The sequence below is a fragment of the Fonsecaea erecta genome, assembly GCF_001651985.1.
Source record: "Fonsecaea erecta strain CBS 125763 chromosome Unknown Scaff1, whole genome shotgun sequence".
Taxonomy (NCBI): Eukaryota; Fungi; Ascomycota; class Eurotiomycetes; order Chaetothyriales; family Herpotrichiellaceae; genus Fonsecaea; species Fonsecaea erecta.
In genome coordinates, this window is record NW_017387244.1 from 4,867,995 (window position 1) to 4,892,217 (window position 24,223).

A 24,223-nucleotide genomic window follows, 5' to 3' on the forward strand; every position below is an offset into this window, starting at 1 on the left:
AGCGGGGAAAATTCATGGCGTACAAACCCCTCGCCCACGGAGGTACCGGAAACACAGACATTTTGAGTTGGTGAGAGTGACCTCAGTGCCAGAGAGATGATGCCCAGCTCGACAAGCGAGGGTCCACGAGAAACGGAGATGGGGCATTCACGGACATCCATGGGCACGCGACACAAGCACAAAAGAGATAAGATCAGGGCCATATCGACGGAAGTGCAAGGCTCCGTATGGCCATGGAGCATAAGGCTCGACAGCCCATACCACGTCATCCGCATCCCAGGGCGTCCGACTGGATGGAAAAAAGACGTGGAGCGACTGACACCAGAACGCCCCATGGTCAAAGACGCGGGTTCCGAGATGAGGAGGGGATTGGTTGACGGTGAGGGCAAATGTTGGACAATGATCGAGGAATTATGCATCGAATGTTGGCGGTTGGCCTGGTACCGGATGCGGTTTAGCGCCGCCAGCAACCAAGCACTTCATAAGCAACGAACTGTTGTCTCTTTCTTTCTGATAACGTTGCCAATGCCCTTGAGCTGGCTGCTCGAGTTCTGTACGGAGTGGACTCCGGCTCACTGCTGCTGCTGCTGATCCCTCCTCGCAAGAAGTGCCTTTGTTGCCATCGTGTGAACCTGGTACAATGTCCTTTGACTAGACACCGACAAGAAGCACAAATAGCTGCAATGGTAGCCCTGGCTGGAGGTGCGTTATGCACGTTTATTAGATTCCGTGAAGTTGTTTGTGTTTGTAGAGGATCACTAGCTTCATGATTCGTATACCGCCATATACTGCGCACGCTGATTGGCTCCTTGGCTCCTGTTGGTGCTTTCGTCGGGCATCGGCGATGGAATTTGTTTCCCCCCCTTTTAACCCAAAAGTCCATGTCATCCCACAAACTCGACGCTCCTTCTTTTCTTCCTTCGATGTCGCCCGCCGCTGTGGCCGTCTCTGCACCAGGCAAGGTCCTCTTCGCAGGCGGGTTCCTGGTCCTCGACCGCCAGCACACGGGCCTCGTGTTCGGTCTCAATGCCCGCATCCACGTGGTCGTGCAGCCATGGCAAGACGACGATGTGCCTGACGCCTTGAGCGGGCCGCACGTCCTGGTCCAGTCGCCGCAGTTTGTCGATGCCAAATGGCTGTACCGAGTCGACTCCCCTGCTGGAGGGACAGCGGATGGTGTGGTCACAGTCGACCAAGTTCGAGATCAAGCAGAATCAGGATTCACCGCGAGCTCGAACAGATTCGTCGAGACGACCTTGCGATATGCGTTGACCTATCTCTCCCATGTTTCTGGGTTACAGGACGTATCGAAGAGCGTCAAGGTGACGATATTGGCCGACGATGATTACTATTCACAATCACAATCACAATCACCAGCTCAGCCTCGCAGCTCATTCTCGTCCCAGTCAGCGCGGTTTACGACCTTTGGAGTCAAATTGAGCGACGCGCACAAGACGGGACTGGGATCTTCGGCGGCCTTGGTCACGGCGTTCGTCTCTGCACTTCTCTCATTCTACAGATCGAAGGATGCTCCTAGCCACGAATCACAGTTGAATCACCAAGCCATTCATAATCTGGCTCAGGCGGCACACTGTGCTGCTCAGGGGAAAGTCGGCTCTGGCTTTGATGTTGCGGCGGCGGTCTACGGGTCGTGCCTCTACCGGAGATTTACACCGTCAATCCTCGAGAACGTGGGCGAACCGACCAGTGCTGGTTTCGGCGAACGACTCCACCGCTGCGTGGATGATCTGAATCTGGACGCCAAATGGGACGTCGAGATCGCCAGCCAGGCAGTGCAGATTCCCGAAAGCCTCTCACTGGTCATGTGCGACGTGGACTGTGGATCGGAGACACCGGGGATGGTGAAGAAGGTCTTGCAATGGCGCAAAGAAAACATGGAGGAGGCGACGTTACTGTGGACCGCGATACAACAAGGCCAAGAGGAACTGTGCCGAGAATTGCGGCGGCTGGTCGGGGTCCAGGGTATCGAGCAAGGGTTCACCGCATTGGGGGACATCATTCTCACCATTCGAAGTCTTGTGAGGGAAATGTCGGTCAAATCCAGAGTGCCCGTTGAGCCACCCGTGATCACCGAGTTGCTGGATTTCTGCACGAGCTTGCCCGGAGTGGTGGGAGGCGTTGCGCCGGGCGCAGGAGGGTACGATGCCGTCTCGCTCCTGGTGCAGAACGACAGCGAAACCATCAAAACCCTACAAGCCCGACTCGAAGGATGGAAGAGTCAGGATGCAAGTGGAGCGACCATTGGCCATGTCAGGTTGTTGGGCGTCAAGCAGGACAATGAGGGTGTTCGAGTCGAGGACCCAGGGCGGTATGAGGCGTGGCTGTAGAAGCTCTATGCAGTAAGCCAACCTCAGAGATGTCGTCATTCCGTGCCGCGCCACAGGTACCTATGACCAGACTGGGGACAGGAACAAGGGACAAGAACGAAGAGGCAAAAGAGGAACGGAGTGGGTGGTCTGAGACAGATAACGCGGGAGAGGCAAGTGGCCGTTTGGGGGTTTCGAGGTTGCCACTGCGGGTGATTATGCGAGCACAGCGGAACTGTAAAGGGCGGAAGGTCTCTCTAGGGCTAGTGCCCAAGGTTTTCTCAGGCACGGGGTACACCTCCCTATACCGAGTACCTTAAGCCTAGCGCGTCCCCAACTTACCCGCATGCGACGGGCACCCAATAGGCACCCCCGTACCTACAGTACACAGGCACCACAAGTCCCTTACAGTGCCTGGGACCCTCCCTCCCCCCCGGAAAATCCCACCTTTCTTGCTCTCTCTCTCTCTCTCTCTTTTCCCCCCCTTCACCATCTCTCTCTCTCTTTTCCCCCCTTCCACCATTCGCTGCACATACTGCAGCAGGAGCCAGTACGATGTCCCCCCGTGGCCAAACAAGCACACGGTCCTGAACATATCAACAAGTCCCCCTTTCCCAGATCTGTTGTTGTCGGACATGCATCAACTAGCCATGCAGGTCTTGACCCGGTTCCATTGTGTCTCAGTTTCAGAGTAATATACCCGGAACCCGTCCGTTCCAGGTCGAAAAAGTCCGAGGAGAGCAGCATTCTGCGTGCTCCGTGCGTGCCCCGGGGCGGCTGTTGGTCTGGCCTGTTCCTTTTCCCGCCTGCTACTAATGGGTGCTAACTGCGTACGAGAGTTACTCTTGCGACACACCCACGGTGCCACTAATTATTACCAGCGCCCACGGGCTCAATCCGGAGTGTGTTCTCTCTCAGCTCGCATCCATTCCATCACCTCCCAACCCCGGTGCCATCCTTGCTTGCTTGTCCCTTGTTTCGCTTCAAGGAACTTGGCCCGGTTTTCCCATTCTAGCCACTCTCGCTTGAATTGAATGCAGTCGACTGCATTTCTTCCCACCACCCCGTGGCCCATCTTCAACGTGCTCAGTCGGTACTATCTGTTGAGCCTTACGATTCTGTTTGCGTCTCCGATGAGGTGATGACTGTACTGTAACCTCCCACCACCTGCGCTACCACCGACTCTCAATCGCGCCCGCTGCCCATCCAGGCACTCTCGTCCGCTAGCCCCAGATAGTCCTCGGTTGCAACAGCAATCTCGTGCGCAACAACAAGACCTCTTCTCAACCACCCCCCCGTCGCCATGTCGAACCTCCCTTCGGACCCTGCTGCCTCATCCGATCCTCCTCCTCCTACGTCTTCATCACCTCCAGACACCATGTCTTCGCCGCCGAACGAGTCTCCACTGCCGTCCTCACTCGGCCCTCAAAGAACCGACACGAACACCGCCATGGTTCAATCGATGAGCCCTCCTCCCCCTCCTGTAGCAGACGCCGACCCCCAGCAGAAAATATCAAGACAGTTTTCCACCGCCATTGGCCCGTCCTCAGACGACCCGTCGCCCACAGTCCCTGCCAAAGACGAAGCACCAGCAACAACAACAACAACAACAACAACAACATCCGCTGCCGGCCCGGCATTAACGGTGACCCTGCTCCTCACGTCGGGTGCACGGCATCCCTTCAAGCTAGACAATAAATATTTTGCCAAGCGCAATGTCGAAGTGCCGGAAAATGATCCGTTCAACCTGAGTGTGTACAAGCTGAAGGAACTTATCCTGCGCGAATGGCGGGAAGAATGGGAGGCAAAACCGTCGAGTCCGACTTCTATTCGGCTGATAAGTATGGGCAAGCTGTTGGATGATAAAGCATCTCTAAAAGGTGAGCAATTTGGAAGAGATGCCACAGCTCGCGGTGTTGAACTCCAGAAACTGACTCTTCGCTCAACAGATTACAAGTTCTCAGTCGACGCACCGAATGTGCTACACATGACAATCAAGCCGCAAGATTTCGTCGAAGAGGAAGACGCCAAGGGCGGCAAATCCACCTATTCAGCACACCGCGAGGGCGAGGGGCGAAGCCCTGGCTGTCGTTGCATCATCATGTAATGGCCTCCAAGCCACCTGAAGAGGCTATGTTATAAAACATGAATTGGTTGAACATGAGTCAATGGAGCGAGCGCGCCTGAATTACGGCCAATATGCGGCGAAAAGACATTCTGGTACCGTCTAATTGAGAGATCAGGAAGGATCTATGCGCTCCTTCAAAAGCAACGGTGGTTCCTTTTAGCTCCATCCAACTTTTTGCGGAAGACATCTTTTTTGCTTGTCCGAATTCATGGCATGGCGTTGGTGGAAAAGACGGGTTTTCGGCATGTTTTTTACTTAGGGCTGGGGACTGCGCAACCATCGAGGCGCAGGTCCTTATTCCGTACCCTATTTATGTCTGCAAGCGGATGCAGATGAGTATTTCAGAGGATGCTCGAGGAGAGATACGCCGCGTGGGTCAAGAAAGCAGGAATGGAAACGGGGAGAGCTGGCGAGACACCGAGGCCGAAGGTCAAATTGCTTTTTAACGCACACACACGCCGACCGAGAGCATCAGTGACGAGTTGCGCCGCGGCACGAAAGTCGAGACATTGCTGTATATAGATGGGGCCTGATCAGCTGTCGGGGCAAGGAGGTGTCATGCCGTCACATACGTAGCGGCTGGGGTTTGATGGACGAGGCTCCGACCGGGACAGGGGCAGGCAGGAGGGCAGGCAGGATCTTGCAGCATTGCAACGGAGTACATATTTCGCCGGGCACGAGGAATACACATCTTTTTGCGTCTTTATATTTGATCGAAGTCTCCGGGACTGACACTGACACCGGTATGCTGTGCACGCTTCGGATGTGATGATCGTTCAAGAAGCCTGAACTGGACCACTGCCAACCAACAACCCCCATCATCATACAAGCACTGGAGTAGTCAATCGGATCGGGACGGGGATGGGGTTGGGGACAGAGCATGCCTTGAACACAGCCATGTTCTTCCTCTGTATGTAGTGTATGTGCTTGGATGCCCCATTCGTTGCTCCCCACCCACCCCCCTGGCTGGCTGACTGGCTGGCTGACATGGCTAACTGGGGGAAGACTGGGCTGGGATGGGTATGAAGAGGGATGGAAATCCGCCTGGAATACGTGAGAGGAACGGCAATAGGAACGGGGGGAAGAAGGAAAGGAGAAAAGGAAGGAAGCGTAGGCTCAATCGCGATAGTCTACAGACACCACCAGGCTCTGTCTGAGACGAGGAATATGTTGTACCTCCTATGCTTGCAAAAAAGGTGTCTTTGGGTTTCATTGTCTTTTCTCTCCCTCTCTCTTGTGTTCTTTTTTTCCCTTGGATGCTGCAATCCATGGCTACTAATTGCGCCGTACGCCGCACACGCCCACTAGCACCGTCCTGTTGTTTCTGCACCAGTGAGCACAGAAAAGATATGCATGCATGCAGCAGCGACTTGTTCCCTCGTTTGCCATCTTTCCTAAGACAGTATTGAAAGCCCAGACAGACGTGGACTGACTCTCTCCGAGTCCTTCCTTGCCTTCGACTTCGATCTTCATTCTCTTTGTTCTTGTTCTTGTTCTTCTCAAGTTTGCCAGATCACGATCAATCGATCACCACTTGCCCATGCCGACCTTGCGCTCCATCTCCTCCATCCAGCCGACCCCCTGCCCGTCACTGCCCTGAACCGCCAACCGCAGCCCGTCTTGACCTGCGTAAACGTCCTCCCAGGCGATCTCGGCGTCGCGGCCGGTCAGGATCTCCTCGTGCACGCCCGCCGGCCTGCCCAGAACGGAGGGCCGGAACGAGTCCGCCTCCCGCACCAGCTTGAGCTCCATGCCCCGGCGCAGCGGCTCGGCGATGCCAAAGTTCCGCCGCAGCAGCTGCATTCGCGTAGCTTCCTGCGTAGCTTGCCAGTTCGCCAGCCGGGATTCTAAGGGGTGCGCCGAGGTCACCGTCTGTGTGCTGGCTGTCGACTGCGGGTATAAGGAGGCGCGCAGGGTGTCGTGCAGACCCGGAGCGGACGGTGCACCGCGGTCGAGGTTGTCTCTGGCTTTGCCACTCGTCGTCGAGGAGAGTTTAGAGGCGCTGGTGTTCGATGTGCTGGTTGGGTGCGTGGCCGGGGGAGCGACACGGAGAGACTGGAGGGGATCGCTCTGCGTTAGTCCAGATGCTCCTGAAATGAGGCTCCGTCTTCCTTGTATCCAAGCTCTTGTAGCTGGAAGAATTGTGTCGCTTCTAGGGCAGAACTCACCATGATGGGCTGTGCGAAGATAGGTGCCTAAGGTTCGAATAAGGTCCGATGTCCCTGTTCGAGGTGCCGGTTCTGAAGCGGGAAGACTCTAGGATCGTGGACACAGGGGAGATTCAGATCGGAGAAGGAGCGAGATGGTTTTGATTCCTGTTCGAAAGGAGGGGGAAGGGAGATGCTGAGTTGTAGAATTAAATCTCATTGACAGATGGTTTGGGCTGCAGGCACGCACTGGATGTCGCGTTCTTGATAATGCGCTAGGCCGTTTAAACACTCTTCCGTAGTGAGCTTGTAGGGTGGAGCTGAAGCCCCCCATTCTATCACCGGTCTGAGGACGAAACTCGGAACAGTCGGTGTATTTGGAGTGCATGGACGCCGTCACGGCAGTCTCCCTTTACATACCACGAAGCATGTATAACGTTCCAGACATTTGGTTCCATTTGATAAGTCTTCACTGAGTATCTGACAGCATGTTACTCTCTGAGTCTCCCCCTTGTCCGCCTCAATCTGTATCCATGCTTTTTTTGAATAAACTGCTTCTTCGCATTCGATCCTCGTGAATACGGATCACTCACGGTTCCCACTGTCGCAAACAAATCAACATTCCTTTAGCCCCTATGAAGTAGCATTTATTTCCTTCTCAGCCTCAAATCCTGACCGATGCTCGATCCCTGCTCATTAATTTTGTCGAGTAAAAATCCCCTCGCAGACGGTACATCGCGTACAGCTTAATGCCTCCCGTGCTCTCTGGCCCATCCCGCCACAGCATGTTTGAGACCATTAACCAGTCTATCCTCTGCCTCCAAGAGCGGATTGCCTGCAGTCGTGCCAGGTTGGGTTGATTCGCCCATATCGTAGGTGCGGAAGCGGTGGAGAGGCGAGTTGGAGGTCAGCGCGGTCGCCCCGTCCTTCTCTTCCTCAACATCCTGCTCCAGCTGTTTCTGTAGGGCTCTCTTGCCGTGCTCGAGGCTCTGGCTCTCTTCTCCCCAAGGCTGCTCAAGCTGCCCAAGCTGCTCAAGCTGCTTCTGCCTGTCTCTCTTGCCTTGATCAGGGCCCTCGCTCTCTGCGACAAAGAGCTGCTCCAGTGGCTTTTTGACGATGCTATTCTTCACCAGTGTCTTCGGCGCATCAGGCGCCACAACTTCAGGGACCCCTCTCTTCGCCAACTCGTCCACTTTCTCATCACTAAGAGGGAACACATTACTCCCCTCCATGTGCGTAATGCCGCCGACATATGGGTGTCGTTGCTCGGGGTTTGTGCAGCCAAGACCCATGCACGCGACTGTTTCGGCATGGGAGTCGGGCGTGCTCGTCGGAGCAGCTGCGGCGAGGGAGTTGATCAGCACGCAGGCCACAGCTAGTTTATTGAATACAACCATGGTGAAAACGGTTGTTCTTAGTTGCGGGGTTGAAGTCGTCTCAGGAAGATGTGAACCTTTGATCTGAACAGTATGAGCTTTGAAATGTGGGGATGTCGGTGCAGCACAGTATCAGTTGCGGAACCAGGCATGTAAGTGTGTCTTGTGCGATAGTGGCGAAAGTCTGCAATATGGAAACTGTTGGTGTATGATATGTCGTTGCTGAAGAAAATGCTTGCGAACCAAAATCTGGGAAGGGTTATAAATGCTTTGAAGGTCCTCGCCATTCACAAGGGAGGACTTGATAGTCGCAATTCGGGCTCCACTCGAACCAGAGTTGTCCATCCTCTTAAGTTCATGCAGACCCAGAGGTTTCGACGGTGCCGTCTGATATTTGTATCTGTACCATCGGATGTGTTCGTCCTTGTGGCCCTAGCAGTCTCCAGATCCATAGGGCTTGATCGACTCGGCGAATCAGCAGCAATCCCTGCTCAAGGTCCGCCAGGCGTAGCCTCCAGATGCGACAAGTCTAACTGCCAAAGCCGAGCTAACAGCCAAAATATCTCTCCTCCATCCACCTTTTCTCGTTATCTTCGACGATCCTAGCTACCACCACCTTGATCTTCGGGAAAACAGTCATCAACCTCTTCAGGCCCCGCCGCCCGGCCATGCACGTGACAAAAACAATTCGCTCCTCAGCGACCCCGTGATCAACTAGAACCTTGACGGCCATGAGGGCTGCTCCGCCACTCGACATCTGCGGGTCTAGAAGCAGGACAGTTTCGTGTTCGGCAAGATCTGGGAACAGCTTGAGATAGTGCAGTTCTGGTTCACCGGTACGTATGTTGGATTGTATGAGTAATCGACCGGTCAGACAATCTGGAATGGTTCGCTTGAGCCCGGTCTCCATGCAGCTTCCGCCTCGAAGGATGACCACGGCAGAAACCTTGCCGGCAGATTTAAGTCCAGAGTATTTACAGTCCGTTGCGGTTGTGATGTCCGTGGCGACATAGTTGTGGCAATCGAGAGCTTTCTCAATCAAGAGTGCTGTCAATCGGTCAAAGTAAAAGGCGAAGTCGACTTGGTTAGTGATCGGGTTCCGTAGTATGGTCGACACGCCGACAACTTGTGGTGTTTCACCGAGGACCATGACATTTTCAGAGAGGGTGTAGTCTTCGATCTGCTGGCCCAGTTTTTCCAACTCTGCGTTGTGCCTGATGGACTTGCCCTTCAAGATCTGTCTGGTCTGGTTGACGATCATCTGGATGGCCATCTTGTTCTGCATGCCACGGGGCACTATCAGGTCGGCGATCTCTCTTTGCGGGTCGACATATGTCTGGAAGACAGGCTTGACATATCGGAACCACTGTTTTATGACCCCTTCAATGGTTCGACCTCGCTCTCTCACATCACGCACGATGCGCCTCGACAAACAGACATCGGGATCTGCTTCAACAAAGATCTTCATGTCCAGGAGGTCGAGCACACGCGGATCGTGCAAGGCCAGAATCCCTTCGAGAATCACAACGTGCGGCGAGTATATTGAGACGGTTTTGTCCAACCGCTGGTGTTGCTGGAAAGAGTAAATGGGTATGTCGGTCCGTTTCCCTTTCTTGAGATCCATCAATATCTCTACAAGGAGATCAAAATCGATCGAGTCCGGCGAGTCGAGGTCGTACTCATTTCGGTGTGCCAAAGCATTTTGCTCTGGCGTTAATGACTTGTAGAATGAATCGATAGACAAGATAATGACCCAAGGAAGATTCAAAGACTGCACAATTTCTACCGCCAGACTTGTCTTGCCAGAACCTGAGGATCCAGCAATTCCGATTATGCTCATGTCCGCCCAGGGCGGGGAATAATGTGCTTTCTGAGGTATCTCTCCGGCAACTGTTTCTTTCCGACCAGATGCAATGATGGAGACATTTGTGATATCTGTTGAGCCTGACATCTCGTTGCTCAGTGGCTAATTGAGGCTTTAAAAGCGTTTCAATGTGAACTGCAGGCGGATCCAGACACAAATTGTAGCGTAGTTCGCCAGAGGCTGGAGCAAGATGACGGCTTCTTTGCGACACCAGGTGACAATGACAAGCAAACGCAACCACACTGAAAATGTCAACGCCAGTCGCCAACCAGATGCAAGTCCCAAGGATGTTATGAAATCACACTATCCTGTGCAGTGGACTCGGAGTGAGCGGATATGCAGATATTGGCCTGGTGATAGCTGTGCGAACTGTGATATTGGGTGGTGGGAGAGTGTGGAGTGCGAGATACAGTATGGTGGAGTTCGGAGCGGGATGACATTGTTCCCCTGCACGATTCCTACGCATTTTCTCCACAATTTCTCGAGTTCTTTCTTCTACCGTAACTCCAAACAATGTTTTCTTCTAGACCACGCTGACGGTCTGCGATGGACCTCAACAACCTGTCAGCAAACTGGAAGAAATTACAAGCGACCCTAGGCACCACAGCTGAGAGCACCCACGCCAAGTCCTCAAAGCATGGCGTGAAACGTAAGAGGGAAGTCCTGCAATATATCGCGCCCAAGTCTTCCGCAGACGCCCCCAAATCCAGGAAGAGACCACGCACTCACAGGGCCATGGCTCTCGAAGGCGACGGACCAAGCAAATCGCTTTCAATCCAAGAGCTAGAAAACTCCGACAACCTTCCTCGTCCACGACTTCCTACTCGGCGGCCATCGCAGACAATCAACGCTGGGCTATCTCCCGAGTATGTTGAGCATTCCTCCCAAAGTGTGTTCTCCTAACCGGCTATTAGGGTAGAAATCGGCAGGTATGTCGCTCTCGACTGCGAGATGGTCGGCGTTGGACCGAATCCAGAAAGAGAATCCGCACTCGCTCGTGTCAGCATTGTCAATTACAATGGCGACCAAGTCTACGATTCCTACGTTCTCCCACTCGAGGCCGTCACAGACTACCGAACACATATCAGTGGGATATCACACCATCACATGAAATCCGCAAGACCGTTTAAGGAAGTTCAGGTGGAAGTGGCGAAGATCCTAAAAGACAGGGTTATAATTGGACACTCCATACGGCATGATCTTGAAGCGTTGATGATCAGCCATCCTCAGCGAGATGTCCGGGATACCGCTCGCCATCCGCCTTATCGAAAGATGGCAGGAGGTGGATCGCCTCGATTGAAGATCTTGGCGTCAGAATTGTTAGGCTTCGAGATACAGCAGGGCGAACATTCAAGTGTAGAAGATGCTCGGGCGTGCATGCTGCTGTTTCGAAAAGACAAATCAGCGTTCGAACGGGAGCATTCAAAGCGATGGCCGACACAGTCTTCTGAAAAACACCAAGACGCGGAAAACCAGACGAAACCTCGCAAACACAAGAAAAAGAAAAAGAAAAAGAAAAAGCATTAACCGCATTGACCAGAGCAGCAACTGATCTGACTCAGACAACTGGCTGTCCCTGCTGGGTGTATGGATAAGTGCGTTGGTATGTCCTCCGACTTATGGTGCCTTGGTGCTGTTGTCATGATCACATCGTCCCATATCTCGGTGTCAAATGCGGTCTCACAATCAGCGAAAAGCTGCTCGGGAACTTCTCCAATCAATCTCAAGCAACGCTAAATACAGCAGTGCCGTCCGGCTGTCTGAGGCTGCCAGCAGCTCAAAACGAGGAGAGGTGATAAGGCACGCGGTCTTCTGAGCACTCGTATCGCCATTCTGCCCCAGCTAGTGACACTCTCCAGAGCGTAGGGGTCTGCATTTCAGCGCGGATTGCTCTGTTTGATGTCCACATTCTGCACGTCTCTCGAGGACTTTCACTTCAGAACTGACTCGTAGATTTCCTGTTAGCACGTCCAACCGGCTGGTCAACATGAACTGTTTTGCTCCCCAAGAACACTACGATCATAGTGCGTGATATCTTAGTGATGTGTCATACTTGAATTGCTATACAAACCCTTGGTTCTGCACCAGTATTTCCAGCCGAAGTTCTGAAGCGTCGACCAGATCATGCCGTGCTGTGCCTTTCCATTTGAATGTTCGAGACGTCGATGACGTTGATTGGAGATTCTCCGAAGTTTATCCGTTAATTGAAGGGACCGTGGGAGCTCTTTGACGCGTGGCTCCATCCACAAGACGCGTCTCACTCACACTCGCAAGCCTTCCATATCGACCCTTCAACACGACAATCGGTAAGACATCATATCGTGATATCTTGATAGCATTATCGAAGATGCTTGCCTTGCAACGGTCAGGAAATTTGCAAGATAAATGCGTCGTCAACATCCTCCCATGCCGCATCCATCACAATGGGCCTACCAAAGTGACGAAGAGATACTGGTCGCCTCTAGTGGAGAAAGGTGCTTCTCTGTCCCTGGGTCTGCCACTTGCGAAGACGCTGATATTTGGACTACTAGATGGTACGGTAACATCATACTTTCGAGGTCGCCGTTTACGAGGTAAACCCGTGAAGGTCCCTGCTGGGTACCGAGGTAAGGATGTGCACAGCATCTTCTTTAAGGAGGCCGATGTTGATATGCTCGCAGGCGTCGTGGTAAAGACAACCGATCGATTCCTCCCACAACCTTGCAGAACACAGACTGGCCCCACATATACTGTGTTGGACGAAGACATTGAGATCGCCGATGAAGAAGACGAAGACGAACCTCCCGAACCAGTCAAGACACTCGAAGAATTGTCGACCTTCGAGGAAGTTATTGTATGGGGCCATGACGCCGTGCCAACGACCGAAAACGCCTTTGTGAAAGGGATTGAAGAATGGATTGCCTTTGCCGAGGCGATCCATGGTACTCCCACGAAGCTCACCCAGAGTGAAAAGGAGAAAGATGATCGGGATACATGAACGACAACGCGTGTCTGAACTCCCTAGCTGCGAGGGACCTTGAGATACTGTTGTTTGGCCTTCAACCATTCGTTCTTCAATCGAATGTATTCCTCCGAGCCGATGCAGCGTCTCCAGTAAACCTTGAAGATTTCACTCGCCTCCTCTTTCTCCTTTCTCTTCCCGTCCACATCGTCTTCGGTCCACTTTGCCAACTGCTTCCCATCGGCGCCATATTTGCGACCTCCTTTATGGTTGGCGTACCGACGGGCGCGCGTCATCCCCATCTGGACGAATTTGCGAGTCATGTCTGCTCCGACCAAATCCCCGCGTTCCACGTACGATTCGAAGATGGACCATAAGATCTCTGCTGATTTCCGTGCAAGCGGAACGGTTCGAAAAGTCCAGTAAGGCAAAATGAGATCCTTGTAGGGTTCAAAAGACAAGACGCCCATCTCCCCTCGAGCGATTTCATACGAGTACCGCAGTTCTAGATCATCCAAAGCCGGCGCCTCTAAAGGGCGACTTGGCGCAGCAAGGCTTTCGAGTGTAGTCTTGGGCATGGTAGCTGCAAAGAGCATGGATGACCACTACTGCAGCGATCGGAAGTGGTTGGGTGTGAAGCAAGAGAACAATAAAGCAAACCAGTCATGACGACATTTGGTTTGTGACATGCGTGGCTTTCGGATCTTCTCTCCCTGGACCAAAGTCTGTTTTCCCTGCCGCCCATCGACTGACATTCATACTTCCACTCACCAACTCAACTCAAAAAGATTTCCGATTCCCTCACACCTGGACCCACAAGTACATGCCTGTTCAGGGTGTGGATTTTGTCAAGCGTGGTACCCGCAGACGCAAGGGTTCTCGACGCTATACATCGTCGGCATCCAAAGGTGACCAGGCTCAGTCTTCATGTGGGAAGTGTTATCCACGCCAGCAGCCGACCTTCGACGGTCCTGATCTCTCACACAAAGTTGATGGATGACAAAGCCATCGCTACCACAGTTCCCGAGCGTGCCAGGAAGAATCGAGACAGGCCCACCACTTCGCCTGTGCATGAGGATGTTAAACAACTATCTTAGAAAATGCATGTACGAGCGAATAACTCACCAAGAGATATTCTCTGAGGGTATTCACTGCCGCTTTCAACTCCGCCGGTGCCGACGCGCATCATGTTACCCCTACTGGCATTCCTTTAGAGTGGTGATATACATCATAGGCGGGAAGAGTGGTCTAAAATGCGGACCACGCTGGCCGAACAAGCGAAAGCTTACAGATAAGAGGAAGACAAACGTTGACTCGCACAGTCGTCCACTTGGGGGCGGCGGATGGTATAACCTTAGGTAATTCATGCAAGCCACAAATTCCCGCTTTAGGACAGCGACAAGGCCTTCATTCTCGAAAAGCTTCGCAGATCTCACAGACTGTCCAAACAGCTTCGACACAGCAAGGGTCCTTGTTCGATCCACACCATCTGGAAAGCGGACATGCCAAAGACGTGCAGCGGCCACGAGGCCTAAGATGGAGTACCTAAGCATGCAGCCAGTGATCTCCAGCCGACGGGCTCGACGATCCAGACTACATTGCCCGTATTCGCCGTTACCATGCAAGATAACCGTTGGCTGCGTGTTTGATTGCTGGCTTCAGAACGGTAGTAAGCAGTCGCCCTGAGCGAAGTCAGCCAGCTTTCATTGCCTTCGCTTGCCGCCCCCTTGACAAGAGGCCAATCAGGTTGCTTTTCGGCTTCCACATGAGGAAGGGGCACCATCTTTTTAGTGTGGCGTCTTGAAGCTTTTGCGGAGCACAACCCCACGACTATGCTCTGGCTGTTGAGGCTGGCTCCTCCTCTCCATCGAACGGGCAGATCTAGCTGTTAGCTGTCCGGAAACAGCTTTCGTAAGCACAGACCCTTTACTGGATTTGCCTAGGAAAGACGAGGCTCGTCTCCTTTCGCACAGCCAGTGGGAAATGAACTCGACAAAGCAGCGAGATTGCGTGCGAAAGGTGCCACATGCAGTTCGCACATGTTACATGTTCCGGTAAACCGCGACAGACATGCATCCCTTGAGGTAATCGAAGCTAATGTCGCTATACAAATTACACTGATATCACCTGAGTCACAATCTAGCTTATGAGATGGCCTTTTGATCGGCAAGTGGACTTCCCTGATGGATGGCCACGACTCGTATTAGTCGTACCTGACGCCCCTGACCATGGACACATCGGTTTCCACACAACCGACATCTTGTGAGCAATGTCCGATGCTGACCAAGACTTGTTCAAGACCATCGGAGGCTTCAACTACCTATCTACTGAACTCCTTGTCAGTTCACACGAGGTCCTGGCCCGCAGGCCGCTATTCGCGACTTTGTGCAAGGACCTGGCAGGAGGAGGATCACGACTCCGTAGAACGGGTCCTTAATCTTCCACAAGGCTGTGGCAACGTCGGAAAAGTGGCTCCAAAGGCCACCACTCAACAGCGCAAGTCGACAATGGAGAAAGATGAGGAGCCTACCTCACCTCAAGAATATCTCATGGTATCGGGTTTACCGATGACGTCCGTGGCGCGCTGTGTGCACCCTCAATCGGAGCATCTGGTTGAATCCATGATTGTACTCTGGAACTCGAGCGTACAGACACTGGAGGAAATGTTCTGGACATGTACTCTGCCCGCGTTCTCCTCCAACTCGTTACGATGTGGCGTCTTGTCTGCTCGGCGACGGCCAATCTCATTCGTGTTGCAATGATCTGGCCAAAGACAATACCAGCACTTCGACAGAATGCAACGGAGGTCCCGGCAAATGGGCATCCATGCGACTCTTGGTCAAACCAGTCTCTGCACTTTCCGCGCCTCTAACGGCTGTTCATGTTCCTGTGGTATCCGATCTCTCTTCATGCCAGTACGCTTCTGAGGGAAGGGGTGACATGAAAATCGGACTATCCAGCATCCATCCGCCTGACTCGTGCATTCCATTTATATTTGGGCTTTGCACCTCTTTGAGGAGCTGATTCTCTGCCTCTAGCCGGAGAATGATTTCCCTGAGGTGCTTAATGGTCTCGAGAAGCTCGCGGTTGTGATGGCTTAGGGTCCTCAGCTGCGACTTATTCGCTGCCAAGGTCGATGATGCAGTCTTTATCTGGGCTTCTTTGCGTGCTCGATATGCTCGCTGGGCTTTTCTATTCTGTGCACGCCGCCGCTTTGGTAATTTGTCAGCTGGTCCGCCTTTCCGCGGCCTGTTTCAAAGCACATACCTCGCCCCGAGTCTGAACCACTTCGCATTCCCGGCCATGCTGATCCACCACAATAAGATGCTTATCACTATGCGTCCGACTCTGCAGTGCTGTTGGTGTCGGGAGAGTTTCGGTTGGAGGAAAGGAGCTTGGTGGTGTCAAGGCGGTCCAGGAAGACAGCTCCGAGGAAGGCGTGGACATTGTGGCTGTCTTGACAACAGTCAGCTTCTCCCGTTTATACCTGAATTTTCAAAGAATGAACCTACTTCGTTCCAGCCAGAAACCTCGGCAGCGCATGGCTGGCCCAGTCCCAGAAACCCGCCTTCATCAAAGGGGTTGAGGCTATCCATATGTTGAGAATATGGCTCGTGTCGCTTTGCTTTGGCGCATATCGACGGTGAGCGAAGAGGGTTCATGTTTCGAAGTTGCAGATCTCACAATGTTTTGATGTAGTTCTTTTTCTCAAGGTCCTGTCTTTGGGTGGTGATGAGCGTGATGAGCGACCTATAGATCATGTAGCGACACGTTGCGACGAGTCATTAGGCCGAAAACGTTGTTGGCACCCAGTTTCGGCCTTGGTCCGCGATCCACGAATCAGCGAGACTTGCGCTGTTCTTTTGCTTGTCTTCAATAGCTTCGAGTACCCTCAGGGATATCAAGGTGGCGAGGGATACCTGCTCACACCGTCGTAGGCGCGGCTTAATAGAGACTCTGGCCGGATTTGGATGTGCCACCGGCAACGGCCCTGCATGTGGGTGGCCACCAAGCGCAGATTCTACCGATCAATTACTCAACAGAGACACAATGGCTGAGCCGAAGAACGCCCAGCCGACCCTATCCCGGGAAGGCCATGCAGTGGTATTGTTAAAGCGGCATGGAGCTTTGAAAATACCTAACGAGGCTGCTAGCTAGGCGAGACCTCTCGAACGCTGAGAAATTTACTGCTTGATCAAGACTAGCACGCGAGGTTGGGCTCCCCAAGCTTCAAGACCCTTGAAACTGTGCCGCCTGGACTTTTGTAACAGTCACATTTTGGTCGAATGCGGTTTCTCAAGACCGTCCTGTGAGTGGCTAGGGTATCGTCGTTGCGGCGCCCATTAGCAAACTGAAAAGAGATGTCTCCCTCTAGCAAAACAAACACATCAGCAAAAGGCACGAGGTATTACAGGATGGAGGCACGGCACACATCCGACTAACCGGGACACCCTGCATCACCTTGGCCTGGGTGCCACACTCACAAAGGGTGTTGGTCCTAGCAAGAAATGCATTCATGGAAGATCCCGTCCTGCACCTAGAGACTTGGGCCCGTTTGTTGTGTACAGCCCCTGCCAAGTGCAGGGGAGCCCATGTCCTTGTGGCCTGACTAATAATTGAAGTCATCGTGCTGTCCGCTCATTCTCATCACTTACCTATACAAATGGACTCCAGAGCCTCTTCGCTCATGCGCTCAATCAGTCAGCAAGAGTAGTTCAAGGAAATGGTCGGCAGGCTGACGAGATGACTTACCCACGAGTGTTCATCTGCTATACTCATCCTTCACAGTTTCAAGATCGACAACATCGCAGCCAGGTCAAGTCATACGTGTCTACCAGAGCATATTGGATAGAACAACGGGCCCGCCTGGGCATCAGATATGCTTCCTCTCGAGAGACCAAACACGAGGTGGATTCAGATAGAGAAGCCTCCTCCCTCAGCTTCATCAATTGTGAGTCCTTGGCTTCAGTCTTCCAGTCTGGCTATCTGTCTGCATCCTTGTGATTGCTGAGGATGCTATAGTCACGACCATAGACCAAGCACTGGTCGAAAAGCGACCGAGAACTATGGCCGGAACACGAAGTACTGCAACAGGCCGCAGACACGCAATTACGGCGGGAAAAGATTTCAGTCTCAATCCCAGCCACGACAAAAATGTTCCTGCCTTCCTGGCGACAACAACACCACCTACGCCGATCGACCCTCTGCCAGGGATTCTGCATCGGCATTCTCACGGATTTGCTGCGGCTAGTGAGTTTTGTAGGTCAACCGCCCAGGCTAGATTCTTGATATACTCATTCGTGCGCTCGTGCAGACCTCGACGCGGTGGATGCCAACTACAATCCGATATTTCATGTCTTTGACGTTGTCAACATACTGGGAAATGTGAGTCAACTTGTGCATTGCCCTGATTTTGGAGCTCGGAGCCAGTCTTCACCTGAATAATCACCTCTGGAGCACCAGCATGGAAGAAAATAACCCATTTGCTTGAGCGCTTTCATATTCCAATGAGTCGGACTCTCGCCATAGTTACTAATATGGCTACTCGAAACATCGTGACATACACATACTGACCTGAAAAGAACTATTACCGACAGATGCAGGATGAGGATGCTTTTCACGCTGGTGTAGCTGCTATGCAGGTCTTAAGAGATGCCTTCGTGTCTTCTTGCTCACAGGACGGGCCTTCGGCAGGGGTTCTGCGATTTGTTCAGATCGCCATCTCGAAGCTACGAGACAGAATCGCAAGACACGATCGCTGCAATGACGATGCAACCATCATGACAGTCTTGTTCCTGGCTCATCTAGCTGTATGTTTCGATCCTGGTTCTTGATATCAATGCTTACCTTGGAAGATGGCATTCGGAGACATGGCTGCATTCCGGATGCATCGAAGAGCGATTAGAGATATGGTGCAGTCCAGGGGTGGCCTCGATAAACTGAACCAAGATATGTGGATCAAACCAACAGTGAGACAGTACGTCCTTAGTGATTATCATGCTCTGATGAAGGTGGGTGAATTACTCACTGTGTGCCAGATTCGACACCTGCTGGAGCCAGCTACATGGAGATCCTATGTTCACGGAGGACGAGGACACCCGTCTCATTTTCTATCCTAAGCCGCCCCTTACGGCCGAGATGCGACAGATCGTGGACAGAATCCCATTTGGCTTCCAGCAACTTGTCCAAAACGCAGTCCTCTCGGTGGAGATGGTCATTCTCCTTGGGAGGATTGCGCAATACCAAAAGCTAGCCCAATCCGAAGACGCTCTGACATGTAACAGACGACATGATAACTTTGGTGAGGCGTGTCCGTCGCTTCGTACGCCTGGACTGAACCTTGAAAAATACTTGACCTTCTCCCTGTTATTATATTCCAGCATCACTTTCAGTCCGAAGCGATCTCTTCTCGAGGCGTGCCACTTGGTCTTCGGCATTCCCCGGTGCCTGTTGACGAAGGACCTTCCATCGTTCTTTGGAAAATCTCCAGATGAAACCAAGTGCATCGTTTGGATGTGGCTAGTGCTCATCGCCTCTTGGACCATTGCGAATAGGACAAAGTCCACCTCGGGGAGATCTCTAACATTCCAATTGGTTGAAAGGTATCCTGAGTTGCGTGCTTGGACAGAGGTGAAGGGCTTATTGCATGATTTCTTCTCCTCTGGGGTGTTGTTGGAGTCTCTTCAGCATCTTTGGGAAGACCTGAGACTGGATGGCGCAGAGATATCACAAGCAGTATAGCCGAGGTCATGTGAGACAACGAAGTCACGAGTCTCTCCTCTCCTTCATCCGCCGTTCTTCCTCTCCATATTTCATCCTCTCCCCGACTGATATTGAATTCTTGGAGCGCTGAACGACTTTCACCGGCAGAATACGAGTATCCGTGGGGTTGCATCCCCTATTATTCAGATCGTCATAACATGTCCGCGTCGGGGGAATCGGCACTCCAGCCGAGGCTTATTTTGGAGACTTCCTCGTCTCTACCAATCACGACGGGGAGCAGGTACCGAGGGCTGTCGATGGGGGGAAAATAGACTGACTCTGCGTCTCTTAGATCGTCTACACCAGCCCAAGGCAGAATGGACAAATTGCTTGACTCGGGGGTACGAGTCGAAATGACTTTCGCTTTCAAGATCTGTAAGTTTCTTGTCTCCTGAACACCACAAATACGATGACCAAGACGGACGGCGACCCAGAAGTGTCCCAGACCGAATGCCTGGATCAGAAAGCTCTCGGCACGGCGGTCTCAAATGGCGCAGTCGATTTGCAGGAGAAGGCGGTCGAGGTGGCTGTGGCAGGGACCCCGTCAGCCCAGAGTTCGGTGCCATTGATGGATTTGGAGAGAGGCATCGTTGGCTGGGACGCGATAGATGACCCGGCTAACCCAAAGTGCGCGAGCCTATACCTCCGATGACGGTTGAATTCATTTGTTGACCCTGAGCTGCCAGGAACTGGAAACGGAAGAAACGAGACTTTTTGATGTTTCAGATGGCCACCATGGCGACTATCAGGTGTGTTTCTGGAGACAGACGGAGGTCCGGGCTGGGGAATGGCGAAACAGATTGCTGACTCCAACCTGCAGCCCCATGGCATCCTCATTATGCGCTCCGGGCATCGAAAGTACAATGAAAGACCTCCACGAGCCGTCTCGGGTACTGGGGTCTCTGATGATCACCATCTACGTTCTCGGATACGCCATAGGCCCGCTGTTTCTGGCGCCTCTCTCGGAAATCTACGGCCGGTATCCCGTGGTCATGATATCGTCTTGGACGCTCGTGGCCTGGCTCCTGGGATGCAGCTTCGCGCCCGACATGCCGAGCCTCATCGTCATGCGGTTCCTGGCCGGGGTCGGCGGATCGGCCATCATCACCATCTCGCCGGCCGTTGTGGGAGATCTGTATCCTATTGAAAGACGAGCTTTTGGTTCGGCCATCATCGTGGGAAGCCAATCTCTTGGTCCTATTGGTAGGAAGCAAACCTCAGACCGTGTGCGCTCCGCACGGAAATACTGACACTAATCACAGTGGGACCAATTTGTGGAGGGTTCATCACCGAATATCTGAGTTGGCGATGGGTACATCATCCCGACCCCCTTTTGAGATCTGGCAGACACGTTCATTGACGTTGACGCAGTCATACTGGATCCTGGTGCTCTGTGCTGGGACTACCACGGCGGTCATCACCTTCTTCACGAAAGAATCCAACGCGGTCGTTATACTGGAGCGAAAAGTTCGAAAGATGAGAAAGATGCTTGGTCGACCTGAGCTGGTGTCGGCACTCCAACGCCCGATGTCTGCTCATGAGTTGTTGAAAGTCAGCTTGATCCGGCCACTGAAGTTAAGTTTAGACAAAGAAGGTCATCTGAATGTTGGCTGATTTTGACCTTAGCTGCTAGCCAAATCTCCGATCGTCTTATTTATCAGTATCTATGTTGCGACTGCCTATGCCTTGCTGTGTGAGTACTCCGTTCTCGGCCATGGCTGGTTCTTGGACTGACCTTGGTGCAGACCTCATGTTCACCACTCTTCCAACTGTCTTTGAAGAAGCGTATGGCTGGTCTCTCCAGCTTACTGGTCTTTCGTATCTTGGGCGTGGGTTTGCCGTCTACTTATCACAGCCACGATCTGAGAGCTGACCATGTACACAGTGGGAATAGGAACATTTGTGCGCTTGACCCCACCTCATCTCGAGGCTTCTTTCTAACAGGAACGCCTTATCAGGTGGCTTTGTTTGTTTTGATCAGGTACAACGACGCACAAGTCGTGAAGCTCATGAAGAACAACAACGGAGTATTCGAGCGTGAGCACATTATCCTCTGCTCTGTCCACGTCACACTGACCACTTTAAGCCGAGATGCGATTGGCCACGACAACGTGGTGCGGAATCATGCTGCCGATGTCTCTGATATGGTATGGCTGGGTAACCGACAAACACGCTCACTGGTAAGTATTCTCCCGGCACCCAAAGGGGCCCAAAACTGCTCGTTCAGTTCTAATGCACCCTGTCTGGCCAGGGCTTCGGCTGTCGTTGGCACCGTACCATATGGTATCGGGATGCTCGGGATCTTCCTTCCATTTCAGACCTACATGGTCGACGCTTTCCCCCTCCACGCAGCCTCCGCCATCGCCGCACCGACGGTCATGCGTTCGCTCTTCGCGGCGTTCTTGCCGCTGGCGGCGCCTCCGCTGTATCAGAGCTTGGGTTTGGGCTGGGGGAACACGCTCTTGGGCTTCTTGGCCCTGGCCATGATTCCCATTCCGCTGGCGTTCTACAGGTACCATATATGCACTTCTAGATACATCACGATGCCCTCGGACTAATTTAAGATTAGGCATGGCGGTAAAATCAGGAAGAAATTCCCTGTTCATTTATGACCAGGTGGTTGTTTTGGGCAGGACGTCGAAATATGTCGCAAAACCTTGTATAGATGGGTATCTCGACAGGAGTCTTTCGTATGGTCAGAACAGAGTCTGAGCAAGCGCTGAGGCACGCCCTTCTTTCATTCGTCGATAGACAGCGAAGTCTTAGATCCTGATGAGGGAATTTATAGATTGGGCGAGTCACGTCAGAGATGTATTGGTGCCGTATGTCTTGAGCATTAGAGGACACTATAAGAACGTGCATTGTATCAGGTAGACTGTTGATATCGTCCTTGCCTTTGCCAAGACAGCGGAATCGGCATCAGGGGTTCGCCGGGCGATTTCTTGCTTGGCATCATCACACCGCCCGGAGACTTTTCACCTTCCACCTCAGTCAACTAAAACTGCCTGCCTTAACAATCGCTCACTCTACTGAATCAAGCAATAGACCATTCAAGTGCTTTGGACTGGCCTCTGAATTGTCGAGTTACCTGGAAAAGTGTATGCTGGCACAGCCAAAATCGTGAACTGGAAGCCTTGACTCAGGAATCTCACTGTATCCTGGCCATTGCAGGCCCGTGCCCATTCGCAAGACCAACGGTGCATGGCACACCGTTCTCTGGAGTCAAGTGCCGTACTCAGACCCTCCTACTTCAGGTAATGTATCATGTCCACGCCACAGCCGGAAACCAAGGCTGAGGCCGAAGCACTGGTGCCTCAGTTCAAGCTCGAGAGGGTTCTCAATCAAGGTGAGCGATGTGACCAGCCTCGCCGTCGATCGGCCCGATTTCTTCACAGGCTGCTCCCTTTTCCGGCTTGATCGATCTCACTCTAACCGAGATACCGTGAGGCAGACCAAAATGGGCGCCGCATATCTCTGCTTGGCAGCATCGCTGACCAGCCTGCGCTCATCACTCTCGAACGAGCAGCATTCCCATCACAGCCAGAGCTCGTCTCGAGTCTTCTGAGATCACTCATCAACACCACCAACCTCGGCGCCAACGACATTTATCGATGGTACATGGCGAACCGGTCCACGGAAGGATTCTCGGCGTCTTCCACGGACCCCTCACCAACATCCTCCTCCTCCCCATCACCATCTACAACATTATCGCCCTCAGCCATCCCCGACTTCAAACTCAACCTGATCTATCCGTGCTCGCCACAGCACGTCCGTAAATACTCGGCGCAGCGCGTGCGGATGGTCACCGAGACACCCTACATCTACGCGACGCACATTCAGCCGTACATGGCGCGTCAACGTGCCGCGGGCCGGCTTGACTGGGTCTTCAACATCCTTGAGGGGCGCACGGAGCAGGAAGACGTGATGGCACGCGTGGACTGGGACTCGCCGACCGACACGGGCTTCCTGCTGCTGCCGGACCTGAACTGGGACCGCAAGACCGTCCAGGGCATGCACCTGCTCGCGCTCGTGCAGCGGCGCGACCTGTGGTCCTTGCGGGATCTGCGCAAGAAGCACGTACCCTGGCTCAAGACCCTGCGCGAGCAGATCATCGCCAACACTGCCGCCTTTTTTCCGGCCGGCCAGCTCGAACCCGACGAGCTCAAGTGCTACCTCCACTACCAACCCACGTACTACCACCTACACGTGCACGTGGTACACGTCATGCTGGAGGCTGGCACGACGCAGAGCGTGGGCAAGGCCTTTGGGCTGGGCAATGTGATTGCGCAGCTGGAGAGCATGGCGGGTGACGATGACGAGGCCGGCATGCACCAGGTCGATCTGCATTATTTCCTGGGGGAGGAGAATGAGTTGTGGAAGAAGTGTTTTGGGCCGTTGAAGACGGGCGAGGTCGTGGACTTGAATGTTTGAGCAGACACAGGGGGTTTTAATAGAGTGGGTGCAAGATGGAATTGATTTGGGGAAGAACAAACACCCGGTCTTACTTTTCTGAATAGATAGATGGCCTCTTGCCGGGCTGGTTGGATAGGTGATTGTGAGTACTGAATGCACCGCCATCGTCTGCCGTCGCACGCCCCTCCTAGAATAGGCTCCTATCCGGCACACACACACACACACACACACACACACACACACACCACACACACACACACAGCAC

General features: G+C 53.0%; 13 protein-coding genes across 13 annotated transcripts; 7 read left to right on the forward strand and 6 right to left on the reverse strand.

Moving 5' to 3' along the window:
• Window positions 1-923: 923 nt before the first annotated feature.
• On the forward strand, window positions 924-2,348 carry AYL99_01745 (phosphomevalonate kinase; the record flags this gene model as incomplete). Its single annotated transcript, XM_018833261.1, has 1 exon — window positions 924-2,348. The coding sequence occupies one exon, from the start codon at window positions 924-926 to the stop codon at window positions 2,346-2,348; it is 1,425 nt and encodes a 474-aa protein (XP_018699140.1).
• Window positions 2,349-3,630: 1,282 nt separating this feature from the next.
• AYL99_01746 (hypothetical protein) lies at window positions 3,631-4,434 on the forward strand (the record flags this gene model as incomplete). The annotated part of the gene is made up of 1 exon (XM_018833262.1): window positions 3,631-4,434. One exon carries the CDS (start codon window positions 3,631-3,633, stop codon window positions 4,432-4,434), a length of 804 nt encoding a protein of 267 aa, XP_018699141.1.
• Window positions 4,435-5,982: 1,548 nt separating this feature from the next.
• On the reverse strand, window positions 5,983-6,626 carry AYL99_01747 (hypothetical protein; the record flags this gene model as incomplete). Its single annotated transcript, XM_018833263.1, has 2 exons — window positions 5,983-6,510; window positions 6,624-6,626. The coding sequence occupies 2 exons, from the start codon at window positions 6,624-6,626 to the stop codon at window positions 5,983-5,985; spliced, it is 531 nt and encodes a 176-aa protein (XP_018699142.1).
• Window positions 6,627-7,348: 722 nt separating this feature from the next.
• AYL99_01748 (hypothetical protein) lies at window positions 7,349-7,999 on the reverse strand (the record flags this gene model as incomplete). The annotated part of the gene is made up of 1 exon (XM_018833264.1): window positions 7,349-7,999. The coding sequence occupies one exon, from the start codon at window positions 7,997-7,999 to the stop codon at window positions 7,349-7,351; it is 651 nt and encodes a 216-aa protein (XP_018699143.1).
• Window positions 8,000-8,525: 526 nt separating this feature from the next.
• Window positions 8,526-9,929, reverse strand: AYL99_01749 (uridine kinase; the record flags this gene model as incomplete). The annotated part of the gene is made up of 1 exon (XM_018833265.1): window positions 8,526-9,929. One exon carries the CDS (start codon window positions 9,927-9,929, stop codon window positions 8,526-8,528), a length of 1,404 nt encoding a protein of 467 aa, XP_018699144.1.
• Window positions 9,930-10,388: 459 nt separating this feature from the next.
• Window positions 10,389-11,369, forward strand: AYL99_01750 (hypothetical protein; the record flags this gene model as incomplete). Its single annotated transcript, XM_018833266.1, has 2 exons — window positions 10,389-10,708; window positions 10,757-11,369. The coding sequence occupies 2 exons, from the start codon at window positions 10,389-10,391 to the stop codon at window positions 11,367-11,369; spliced, it is 933 nt and encodes a 310-aa protein (XP_018699145.1).
• Window positions 11,370-12,189: 820 nt separating this feature from the next.
• Window positions 12,190-12,819, forward strand: AYL99_01751 (hypothetical protein; the record flags this gene model as incomplete). The annotated part of the gene is made up of 1 exon (XM_018833267.1): window positions 12,190-12,819. One exon carries the CDS (start codon window positions 12,190-12,192, stop codon window positions 12,817-12,819), a length of 630 nt encoding a protein of 209 aa, XP_018699146.1.
• Window positions 12,820-12,842: 23 nt separating this feature from the next.
• On the reverse strand, window positions 12,843-13,361 carry AYL99_01752 (hypothetical protein; the record flags this gene model as incomplete). The annotated part of the gene is made up of 1 exon (XM_018833268.1): window positions 12,843-13,361. The coding sequence occupies one exon, from the start codon at window positions 13,359-13,361 to the stop codon at window positions 12,843-12,845; it is 519 nt and encodes a 172-aa protein (XP_018699147.1).
• Window positions 13,362-13,762: 401 nt separating this feature from the next.
• AYL99_01753 (hypothetical protein) lies at window positions 13,763-13,969 on the reverse strand (the record flags this gene model as incomplete). The annotated part of the gene is made up of 2 exons (XM_018833269.1): window positions 13,763-13,848; window positions 13,909-13,969. The coding sequence occupies 2 exons, from the start codon at window positions 13,967-13,969 to the stop codon at window positions 13,763-13,765; spliced, it is 147 nt and encodes a 48-aa protein (XP_018699148.1).
• Window positions 13,970-15,662: 1,693 nt separating this feature from the next.
• AYL99_01754 (hypothetical protein) lies at window positions 15,663-16,445 on the reverse strand (the record flags this gene model as incomplete). Its single annotated transcript, XM_018833270.1, has 3 exons — window positions 15,663-15,995; window positions 16,051-16,239; window positions 16,296-16,445. The coding sequence occupies 3 exons, from the start codon at window positions 16,443-16,445 to the stop codon at window positions 15,663-15,665; spliced, it is 672 nt and encodes a 223-aa protein (XP_018699149.1).
• Window positions 16,446-17,526: 1,081 nt separating this feature from the next.
• AYL99_01755 (hypothetical protein) lies at window positions 17,527-19,524 on the forward strand (the record flags this gene model as incomplete). The annotated part of the gene is made up of 6 exons (XM_018833271.1): window positions 17,527-17,734; window positions 17,806-18,033; window positions 18,098-18,168; window positions 18,366-18,593; window positions 18,639-18,760; window positions 18,822-19,524. 6 exons carry the CDS (start codon window positions 17,527-17,529, stop codon window positions 19,522-19,524), a joined length of 1,560 nt encoding a protein of 519 aa, XP_018699150.1.
• Window positions 19,525-19,954: 430 nt separating this feature from the next.
• On the forward strand, window positions 19,955-22,103 carry AYL99_01756 (hypothetical protein; the record flags this gene model as incomplete). Its single annotated transcript, XM_018833272.1, has 11 exons — window positions 19,955-20,172; window positions 20,232-20,294; window positions 20,366-20,748; window positions 20,808-20,857; window positions 20,917-21,096; window positions 21,172-21,238; window positions 21,291-21,374; window positions 21,431-21,447; window positions 21,504-21,582; window positions 21,632-21,725; window positions 21,797-22,103. 11 exons carry the CDS (start codon window positions 19,955-19,957, stop codon window positions 22,101-22,103), a joined length of 1,542 nt encoding a protein of 513 aa, XP_018699151.1.
• A 706-nt stretch (window positions 22,104-22,809) lies between these two features.
• On the forward strand, window positions 22,810-23,976 carry AYL99_01757 (hypothetical protein; the record flags this gene model as incomplete). Its single annotated transcript, XM_018833273.1, has 2 exons — window positions 22,810-22,891; window positions 22,997-23,976. The coding sequence occupies 2 exons, from the start codon at window positions 22,810-22,812 to the stop codon at window positions 23,974-23,976; spliced, it is 1,062 nt and encodes a 353-aa protein (XP_018699152.1).
• Between the last annotated feature and the right edge of the window lie 247 nt (window positions 23,977-24,223).